This window comes from Typopeltis vanoorti, chromosome 19, assembly GCF_054136105.1.
Source record: "Typopeltis vanoorti isolate ZY-2024b chromosome 19, IOZ_Tvanoo_1.0, whole genome shotgun sequence".
Lineage (NCBI taxonomy): Eukaryota > Metazoa > Arthropoda > Arachnida > Uropygi > Thelyphonidae > Typopeltis > Typopeltis vanoorti.
This window is the reverse complement of record NC_143567.1, coordinates 19,401,815-19,413,695: the sequence shown is the minus strand read 5'-3', so window position 1 is coordinate 19,413,695 and position 11,881 is coordinate 19,401,815. Positions and strand designations below refer to the sequence as shown.

The 11,881-nt window shown below is 36.8% G+C and overlaps 1 protein-coding gene across 1 annotated transcript in view; it reads right to left on the bottom strand.

Annotated features, from left to right (window-relative positions):
• Positions 1 to 2,207: 2,207 nt before the first annotated feature.
• Positions 2,208 to 11,881, bottom strand: part of LOC150095889 (isovaleryl-CoA dehydrogenase, mitochondrial) — a 170,879-nt gene continuing 161,205 nt past the window's right edge. Inside the window, exon 12 of the mRNA XM_090409202.1 lies at positions 2,208 to 2,500. Within this exon, the coding sequence (XP_090265328.1) occupies positions 2,367 to 2,500 (134 nt within the window). The 3' untranslated portion in view covers positions 2,208 to 2,366. The remainder of the gene's footprint in view (positions 2,501 to 11,881) is intronic.

Genomic DNA, 11,881 nt, shown 5'->3' with positions numbered 1-11,881 from the left:
AACCCGTCTTCATTTAGTCTCGAGATGTCTCTAGCTTTTTTTGGAACTTTCCTTTGTACTTCTGTTTCAGTTTTAGTCTTATATTCGCAATCACTAAGCTGTGCTCCGAATCAATATCAGCTCCTCTGAATGATCTGCAGCGTTGAACTGATGTTCTCCATTTCTGGTCTATTAATATCAGGTCAATCATATTTCTATGCCTGTCATCAAAGGAGCGTCATGTCCATTTATGACAATCTTTTTGTTGGAATTTGGTATTGCAAATCATCAGGTCGTTATCAGTGGCAAATTCCAGAAGCATCTCTCCATGTCCATTTATTTCTCCGTATTCAAATTTTCCCATCCTGTGATATTTCTGCCAATCATTGCATTCTAGTCTCCTCCATCAATGATGAGTATATCCTGCTTCAGCACCTCATCAATTTACAGTTGTAGATCTCTGTAAAATCTTTCAATCTCATCATTTGTGCTCTCCTCAGTGGGCGAATATACTTGAATGGTCGTGATATTAAATGGTTGGGCACCGAATCTTGCAACCATTAACCTTTCACTAACTGGTTTATATCCTATCATTGCCTGAACAGGCCTTGTTACTAAGCAGGAAACCTACACTTGCTTCATGCTTACTGTCATTTCCTGACCATAGAACTCGTCTACTATTTGTTTCTCCTGACAGTATCCATCTCATTTCTGAAATACCCCAGATGTAGCATCTGTATTTCTTCATTTCTTCTTGAAGCAATGAAGAAATATCAGTAGTGGAATATCAGTAGGTACATTCCATGTATCTACTGATATTCCACCCCTTACAGGATTGAGTTTGATTTCTTTGTCTTTGTTTTCAGTAGCTGATTTTTTCATCCAACCCTGATTGCTGAATTGGAGATACGGACCTTGTTTGATCAGGCGACATCCAAGTTGGCATGTCTTTTTTTTTCTTGTTCTTTGGCATTAGATTTCAATTGTATTCTCTTTAATGTCAGCACATTGACACTTATCTGACAAACTCTCTTGAAGAGCTTGGGAGAGATGTAAGAAGGAGCATATAGATCTGGTCTGGGGTATTTCCCCTCAGAGGCAAAGCTGGATGCCACTGAATGGGTCCCCAGGTTGCAGATCGGGGAATGGCCACCAGAGATGGTGGCTAGCTGCGAATAGCCAATAAGCAGTCCCAGACAAGAAGTGGAAATACTAACAGGACATGGTAAGTTAGTGAACAACTGCAGTAACTATATAAAATGCCACAGAAGTCCAATGATGATACTGCATCAAGGCTGTCCTAAGCCTAAACATAACCTATATGCTCCCTAACTTATAACTAAATGAAAAACTTTCTATAATTTGCATTCATTTTTGTATAATACATTATCATATACTCTGGCAATGCATTCCAATTACTCACCAATAACTCAGTGAAAAATATGCTTCTACTCCATCATACAACTTTTACAGAAGGCTTCTTCCTATCCACATTATGACTAATCTTTCATTAACTGATATGCCTCTATTATACAGTCAATTTCACTCTTATTAAAAATTAACAATCAGACACTATTTTAAAGTTGTGATATTATCTCAGTTAATCATCTCTGGACTAATTCAGGAATCAACTCATCACTGCACTCACATTAATTCTATTAAAAATAATGGACGAATTCATCCATATTTTCTTTATAATCTTGAAGCCTATCAGTAATCAACAATATGGATTCTTTTACTCTTGATCCACAGTATATCTTCTTGCTATCAACATCAATCAACAGAGACAAGCTACAGAAAGATGTGTTGAACCCCATGTGGCAGCTCCAGATATTTCCAGGTCACCTGATCAAGTATGGTACAAAGGTCTACTTGCCAAATTATCATCTTATGGTCAACCATTCATCATCTGCAATTAGAGCGCCATTTATCTCTCTGGTTGTTCAGTGTCATGATGGTCAGCTTCCTAATTTCTATTCACTAATAAACTATTTCTGTGGTTCCTATGACTTCTACAGTTAGACTTCACTGCAGATGATGTTCACTTCTTGTTACATGCAGTAATCATTATGCTGGAGTGAAATTATACTGTATTTCTTATAAAATATATATTATATAAGTAATTGTGAAAAAATGCAACTGTTTTACAGTTACTTTAATACTAAAAACATTAATTTTTATAATAAAAAAAAATGTTTTCATGCCTTTCATTTTAGAAAACAGACTAATCCATATTTTAGCAATTTATCTAATGAAAAAAAAATACAAAAAATACTGTCTTCTTTAAGTTTGTGTTCATATGATATGATACAATATACTCTGTTTTATTAGAGAGAGAATCCAGGATTTCAAAAGAGTATTTTACAGAGACTTAATCACTGACATCTCTACTTATATTCTTTATTCAATGATCGCCCAATGAGAAGTCGCCTTATTTCACTTGTTCCAGCTCCAATTTCATACAATTTGGCATCTCTGAGAAGCCTTCCTGTTGCATAATCATTAATGTATCCATTTCCACCTATCAGAAAACAAAATAATTTAAATTCCAGACAAGTACAAAACTTAAAACTTGAGGAAGACATCTGAGAAAAGTAAAACATTTTTAGAATTATATTTATACATATATAAATCATTCTTTCAACTGGAAAATTAATATTTTATTGAAATTTAACTATAACTGAGTAATTTCTTGAAGGAGAAAGTTTAAGTTACATCTATAACAAAAGACATTTTACACAATTCAGTATGATTCAATTTGCATTGTAGCAAACACCAACAGAAACCAAACAGTTTGTTATAGTGAAGATTTACTACAATGAATTTTGTAAAACAATATTAATGTAGCTTGGGTTGAATTTTGGTAGTTTGTTATAGAAAGTGAGCTTTGATTTAACATATTTGCTGTTTACTATCATGAGAGCTATACAGGACCTTAATCAGACAGGAATAAGTTAGTCTTAGATTGAAGAAGAAGGATTTTTCCTCCCCCAAAAGGTTCCACTAGAGGGTAAGGCAGTCAAAAGATTATTGATGCAATGCACAAATAAAATAAACAAATCAATAAATAAAAATAAAATAGAGAAGGCACTGCTAGCATGTGAAGATTGATGCAACATGTGAAGCGAGTTGTTAAAAAAAGATAAGTATTAGTGGAAAGGAAAGATGTTGGTTTATTTCATGACAGTACTAGTTTTTAATTTTTTGCTATTCAAACTTTTTTTGTATAATTGTGTGATATTTTCTTAGAATTTTACTGTCTCTAAGTATATTGATTATATTCAACATTGTGGCCGCCAGTTTTACTACTACTACACCCAGCCCTCCCCCATTTAAAGACTACGTTATTCGTAACCTAGTTGATGATGATATAGCTTATTAAGCATGTACACATACAGTGGGAGGCACTGGAGGATATGAGTATTTTGATCTCGGGATTTAACAGTGGCAGGTTATAGATCACCAAGATGCAGAGGATGTTCAAAACTTACAGATTTAGAAATGGTTTGTCTGATGGCCATGACTATGTTTGTGAATGTCGACTGAAAGCAGAATGTGCGGAGAGAGAAATAGAACTCCTGAGAAAGGATATGGAAGGAATGAAGACTGAGTTAAGGAGAGTGAATGAAGATACTGGGAGGATAGAGAGGTTGGCTAGTGTGAGAAGAAAGTGAGTGGGTGTAAGCGAATGGGAGAGACAGTGGAAGAGAGGAAATTACAGAAAGATGAGAGAGAGTGTGGAAGCATGAATCTGTTTGGAGTGTTATGTATGGAGATTCAATAATTCCAGGTGTGCACAGTAGAGTTCCAGAAGAGTGCTTGCCTGGAATGATAGCGTGGGGCAATGGCAGTGAAGAGGAGTGAAAGTGTAAAGGAGATGACAATAATGGTTGGGACAAATGACCTGAGAGGAAACATGAATCATGTAGCATGAGATTTGAGGTAGATGTCAGACATGGGGCAGCAGAAATGTGTTCGAGGAAAGATAGTGAACATGTTTCCATGATAGAATAACAGAGTGGAGGAGAAGAGCAGTGCACAGAGAGAATGTTGCAGGGATGGCCTCATGGGGATAGTGGCATGAAAAATGAGGGGATGTATATTACATTACGGAGCCAGGTGGAGTATGGGGGGAGTAATAATGGCTATAAGAATACTGGCAATACACTGGATTTTCTGTACACAAATGCTTGGACATATAGGAATAAAAGGAAGGAGATTGTGGCATTGATTGACTCAGTCAGTCCAAAGGATGTTGATATCAGTGAAACTGAGTTTCACTGATATCAACATCCTTTGGTCAATGTTCCTCATGCTCCTCAACAATGTTCCTCATGCTCCGGAGCAATGTTCCTCATTGCTCCGCAATGTTCAACATGCTCCTCAGGTCAATGACCTGAGGAGCATGTTCTAATAGGGATGGAAATCGAAGAGTACAGCATATTTCAGCAGGATGGGGAAGGTAAACTTAGTGGTGGTAGAGTGTTATTCATGATAAGAGATGAAGTGTGCACTCTCATGGCAGAGAATCTCAGTAGAAATGACACTAATGCCTTTGGTGTGAGATAGTGATATATGGTGTGAGATAGATGTTTATAAGAGAAGATATTTAGTGGGATGTTGCTACAGACTGGGAATATTATTTTTATTATTATTATTACGTGAAACCTCCAAAGGAGTCCAAGACTCATCGAGGGAGGGCACCTACCCTACAACTCTCCGTCTCTACCAACTACACCACCACCACTAGTATTTTCACAGACAATCACAAACATCCATGGCAGGATTTGAACCTGCAGCCTTTTGGCTGGAGAGCAGATATGCTAACCACTCAAGCCAACCAGGCTGGAAAATTAGCAAGTGCACAGTGGGCAATCATTATGGAGGACTTCAACTAAAGTGATATAAACTGGGCAGACAAGACAGCATGCAATAATACGGGAACTGATTTTTTGGATTTCTTGAGGGACAACTGTCTTAGACAGCATGTGGTGGAGGGAACATGAGAATGAAGAGTTTGGATTTGGTCATAGCATCAGAGGATCTGATTGTGACTGATATGACATACTTGCTCCCCACTGGTGAGGGTGATCATGTAGTCCTGACTTCGAGGATGAATAGGCATTTTAGTAATCAAAACAGAAGGAAGTTATGTGGAATTATAAGGCAGGCAACTATCATCGACACAGAAAACAACTTGTAGCAGTACAATGGATGAAAGAATTTGAAGGAAGAGGGGTCATTAATGCGTGGGAGATACTTAAGAAAAAATTGGTGACAGAGTTCTAAAAAAATTAAATATACTGAAAAGGCTTTGTGGAACAAATTGGGGTGCAAAGCCAAAAATCCTCAAAACTACTTACATTACACTAATAAGACCAATAATGGAATATGCAGCACCTATCTGGTCACCTTTGGCCTCATCGGTAAAGGAAAAATTAGACAAAATACAAGCAAAAGCATCCAAGATTATCATTGGCACAGTCTCATCCACTAACAACATCAGAGTCCAACAGGAATGTGGGCTCGACCTGCTGGAGGATAGACGAAAATTTACCACCATAAAATTCATGAATAATATCAGAAGCTACCAAAGTGATCATATCTCCCTAAAAACTTATGAACATTGGAATCAAAAATGTAGACTTCATAGATCATCAACTTTACAATATGATGACACTATCAGGAAAGAAACAGGTCTTGATCAGCTAAATGCCCACTTAAACAAAGAACCTCTATTTTCTAGTCCTTTACCTCCAAATACCTCCATAAATCTAAACCTTACCAAACTCTGTACAAAAAAGAATGAAAAGAAATGCTCAAAGAAAAAGGCCTAAATACTATCAACCTACAAACAGGTTATTTGTTATACCAATGGATTTGTCAGACACCAATATGATTAATAGAGGCTCTGGTGTTCTCCTTCTACTCCCAAAAGGTGAAAAACTTTCAATAAAAGTTGGAGAATTGCTTCCAATTTTACCAGCGAACTTTATGCAATAAAAATAAAGCACTCGAAGCCTACTTAAAATTATCATCATCTCAACAATCTGAGGGAATTATAATTTACAGTGACTCAAGATCAGCTATGGAGGCAATCAAAAATGGCAATACCAAGCTCACACAAGACATCCATAAACTCTTGAATCAACTAAAGTGTTTAGGAAAAAGTCGCATTTTACAATGGATTCCTGCTCGTGTAGGCATTGATTACAATGAAGCAGCTGATAAATTAGTAAAAGAGGCCAGAGAGAACTCAACCAAGAAACTCACATGATAACTCTTGCTGATGCTAACGCACTAGCAAAAGCTAAATTAATTCCACTGAAATCAGTGATACAACATCAAATTCCTGAAGTCAATGCTGAGAGAAAGACCCCCCCACCACAATAGCAAGACTACAAACAGGACATTATAGAGGAATAAAGATCAATACAGATGATACGAGAACATATAGAATCTACGACAACTGCCCCAATACTGAACTGACACCCACTCACATCTTTACTTGTCCAGCAATTATGGCAGCCTTGCAAGAAATAGATCCTAATCCTGAACAACAGCTCTATACAAACAAAATAATCGACATAGTCAAAGCAGTTCAAGGAGCACATGGAAATATCTAAGACTATTCAAAGGACAAGACAACAACAACAAGATAAATCAATTTAGAGTCAAATGGATGACAAAAGGAATAAATGGGGAATTGCAAAAGAAAAAGAGATTATAAGAAAAGACATATAAAGAGTGAGATTGAGAGCAGCTGCATGAGGAATATAGGCTCAGGCTGGGAAAGTGACTAGAATTGCAAGGAGACAAAAATTAGAATATGAGGGAAGACTGGCACTGCAATTCAAAGAGAATTCCAAGGAGTTTTTTCTGGCATATAGTGGAGAGTAAAAGGAAAAATTATAGTGGACAGATTATCTTGCTGGGTGGAGGTGGCAATTGGATGACCAAAGCTGATGACATAGTTGAGCTATTTAATGATCAGTTTATTAGTGCTCCATCTGATACTACAGTCTTTATTCCTATGCAATGCTTCTGATTTCTTCCCAACCTTACACTTGGCCACATTAAACTGGCAACCATTCTAGTCTGCTTAAGTCTTCCTGCAGGATATGTGCATCACCTTCATTTACCATTGCTCTTCCCTTTGCCATTATTGTTTAACATCATCAGCAAACAACTGAATATTTCCCGTGACATCATTTTCTAAAACTTGTATATAATAAATGTAAACATGTAAGATGCAGTGAACTGAGGAGGAAACCATAACCATTATATATCAGTTTTATGTAGTCTTTGCATAAGCTGGTTCTCAGAAAAAATAATTGTGTGAGCTTGACGAGCCTAGGTTTTTATGATGCCAAGTTTTAGTTTTTGAGAGAAGTGATGTGAATTCCTGTAAATATAGCTTCCTGTAAAGATCAATAAGCTTTCAGATGAATGAATGATCAAGTGACTAAGAGTATCCACAAAAAATCAGTTTATTTATTCATAGATGGAGACCTATTTATATTGTCTAAAGGAGAAAAGATCAAATCACAAAAGCATTATCAATGCAACTACATCTCAGACCAAGATGGAGAGGGATAGCAGAAATGAGCTACTGCTCTTCAAATACTTCATACAAAATTCTTTATATAGAATCCATCCCATCATCATCATCATCTGCCACCACAGACAACTTTCTAGTATAACAAAAATCAAGGCTTAATCCTACATCAAGTTTGGTCTACTTTCATTAAAAATCTAACTGCCACGGAGACCTAGGATACAACACGCACAATGCCAGAATGTGAGAGCAGTAACTAATATTGTTCCAACAGATATACAGTGATTAAATGAATTTTTTTTTATGCTGTTACTTATTTGTTATATACCAATTATGAAGTTCTGATAACATCTAATATGCATAATTGTTTCTAGTCTTTTTTTTGCATAACTTTTGCTAGTATCCTTGACGATGTAAGTCTGTCAATTTATGAAACTTGTATGGTTATATTTACTTATTTTTATTAAACTCATTATTTATCTGCAAACATATGGTCTCGTTACCAGAAGCTTCCTATGGAACAACTTTCCAGTTCAATCTACTGGCAGCCAAGTTATTTAAACTTCTGTAAGAGTTCAGACCATTTATACTCTTGACGTTTTCTATCCATTTCCTTCTAGTGTTCCCAGTACAATAAAAGAAAGAGCACAATAGTTTCTGCAACTTATTATTACAGTACAGGAGTATAATAATACTCCTGTACTGTAATAATAAGTTGCAGAAACTACTGTGCTCTTTCTTTTAATTTAAACAAACAGAACATGAAAACAAACTCAAAAAACAAAATTGCTTCTCAAGCTTAGCAAATCCTGCTTCAATAAGATGAAAGGCTTCAGCTAATTCTTTTGTCATAAACTTTCTTCGCTCTAGATCTTCTGATTCTTCATGTTCTTGTGTTTCTACCAGCTGCTTCCCTATCTCCATAAGGTCTTCATTGGTTAATTCTTGTGAATGGAACTCTAGTAAGTCAACGACATTATTTTCATAAATGTCCAATTGCAGTGCATTGCCAGTATCCACCACAGCTTTTCTGGCTTCGGCGATGTCTTTTTCTGTGAAGCCATGAAAATCATCACAGAATTAAAGCCCAGTTTGTTTCATATCCCTTTCATTGTTGATTGCTTCCCCCCCCCCCCAAGAATCAGCAATGATTTTGAAGCCATCATAGATGTTATAATTCTTCCAGAACTCTCTCACGGTCATCACATCATCTTCCACAGCCATGACTGCTTGCAGGAACGTACGTAATAAGCCCTAAATGCAGAAATGACTCCCTTGTCCACTGGCTGTAGTATTGGGTGATAAAAATATGACCTTTACATTAGGATGAAGATCATCTAAAGATGTTGGATTTCCAGGAGTACTGTCCAGCACAAGCAGAATTTTAAAGGGAATTTTCTTTTCCGAACAATAACGTTCCACAGCAGGAATAAAACAGTTCAAAACCAATCTTCAAACATGGCAAGTGTGACCCAGCATAAAGAGTCACACATCCAATTATGTTTGTTTACACGTGCAGAAGAAACTAGTTCCGAAATTTATTTAATTATCCTTATGGGGAGCCCATTCGTAAGTATGATACGGCATAAGTTGGGACATCCATAACCCGGGGACTGCCTGTAATTTCTTTGTAATTTTTTATTTAAATTTTACATAGTTCAGTAACCATGCTCTAGAGACCGAACATGGAATTTTTTTAAGCTACTTCAGGCCTTCAATAAGCAGGTTCAAAAGCAGCTTCAATAAGGAAGTTCGGAGGGCACATTGTTGAGGTGTGTCCAAGATTGCACATAGGATTACTTGATTATTGAAGAACACACTAACATCCAGAGATAGAGAGGTTGTTGTTCCCCTTTATAGGGTGTTGATGCTTCCACGTTTGGATTGCTGTGCTCAGGTCTAGTCACCTGCATTCCTTGGGGATGGGGAGGTTGTGGAGAGGGTTCAGAGGAGAGTGACTAAGTTGGTGAGTGGTGTAAAAAATATTCCCTACATTGATAGATTGAGAACTTGTGCATTGCAGAGGTTGGTTGATAGGCAGAGAAGAGGGGATATGATAGAAACAATTAAATTATTAAAAGGTTTTTATAAGATTGATGTAGAGGAAATATTTAAGCTGTGTAATAGTGATGGAAGAACAAGAGGTCATCCCTGGAAATTAAGGAAAAGTGTCTGACTTCCACTGATGAGACCCCAATAAAGGTCAAAACCGGTCTGAGCACTGGCCCTTCCATAAGGTACAGCATTATACATGAGAAGTCATTAGCTTCTATATAAAAGTAGCCCAGTCTTGAAGTGACTTCATGCAAAAACTTTGTTTACACTTGAATAAAGGATGAAACCAAGAATATAATTTCTTGGCATCTTTAATTTATAGTATAACCAAGTAAAAAAATTTTCAACTTACAGACACAAGTTAAACAAATATGTAAAAGCAGACATCCAGAGGCATAGCTAGAGGGGGGGGGGCACTTTTAACATTTTTGAACTTTTGCAGTTAATTCTAAAATACAATCTCGAGAACTCAGTTCAAACTATTATAATACTACAGCGAATTTTCCTCACAATTGCTGTAAGTGTTGCTAGTTGTGAGAGGAGTTTTTCTAAATAAAAATGATTAAGAATAATCTACATTACTATGAAATAGACTTCAACAATGTTATCGATAATTTTGCTAACAGAAAAGCAAGAAAAATAACATTTTAGAATGTTGAAATTAAAGTTTTACTTCATATCTAAACATAATGTTTTAGTTTATTTCCCTATACGTTGTTTTGACTTTCTGTGGTATTTTTGGTGTGTATTGAGAAGTGGGAAACTCACGGACCGACCTGGGTGGCAAAAGCTCTAGCTACACCACTGTAGACATCTCTGTATGATAACTCTCTCCTGGTATTTTATTTCAGAAGTTTTAACTGCTCAAAATTTCATTGTTGCCATAGTATTTTTATAGTACTAGAGGATGATATTGAGTATTTTCTCTCTTTTATTTTTTTGTTCTAAAGTTTCAAGCAGTTCATTTCTGCTTATTAAATTAAATGCTTGTTTAAAGTCTATAAAACAGTCTATAATTCAGCTAATTGCTAAAGAGTATAAACTGCATCAGTTGTAGATCTCCCTCTCCTAAATTCAGTTTGCTCTTCTCTGAAATGTTGTTCATAAGTTGCTTTAATTCTGTTTAAAATTCTGAATTGAATAATTCTAAAAAATAATTTATGCGTGTGACTTACTAACGTTATTGGTCTATAATTCGTACATTCCTTTATACTGGCTTTTTTATGGATGGGAATTATTCTTCCCAATTCCAGTCAGGAATTTCCTCAGAATTTAAGACTTTGAAAGTTTATTTTTCACTTGGTTAGACAATAATAAATTTTGTTTAATCCTTTATCCAAGTGTAAGCAAACAAAGTCTACGCCTGAAAGTATCTTCAGGACTGGGGTAGGGTGGTACAACACCAGGCAACTCGTTGCAAAGGTGGAGCAAGCTAACATCACTCCTAACTCAGTATCTCCCATAATGCAAAACACATCTCCTTATGGATACGTATAATGTTATGCATTAAGGGAGGGCCACTACCCAGACTAGTTTCGACCTTATGAATAAGTAAAGCTGTCTCTAAAAATTCAGACGATCCCTAGGCCACTAAATTGTGGGCGAAAGACCATCCATCTCAGCGTTGGCTCCACTCAGTGATGGCCTTCCACCCACCAACGCCGAGCAGAACCATTCATATTCCGAAGAAAGAAAACCCAGACTAGTTTTGACCTTATGAATAAGTAAAGCTGTCTCTAAAAATTCAGACGATCCCTAGGCCACTCAATTGTGGGCGAAAGACCATCCATCTCAGCATTGGCTCCACTCAGTGATGGCCTTAAACCCACCACAGGTGAGCAGAACCATTCATATTCCGAAGAAAAGCATTCACCAACAAAGCCACTCACCGGGCCGGAAAACACTTTCCACGGAGACTCAAATTGCTCCCTTAAGAGAGCAAACTCATAATAGTCCCCACCGGTTTCGACCTTTATCGAGATCTTTTCAGTGGGAGTCAGGCCCAATTGGAAATACCAGGCAGAAGCATTAGCAAGGTCATCTCTACCTATAGGAGTTGCCAAACGGTGTGCCACCTTTTTATTAAATTACTCTGGATTTAGAGAAAGATGTTGAAAGTTTATTTTTCACTTGGTTAGATTATAATAAATTTAGTTTAATCCTTTATCCAAGTGTGAGCAAACAAAGTTTGCGCCTGAAAGTATCTTCAGGACAGGGGTAAGGTGGTACAACACCGGGAAACTCGTTGCAAAGTTGAAGCAAGCTAACATCACTCCCGGTGGTACAACA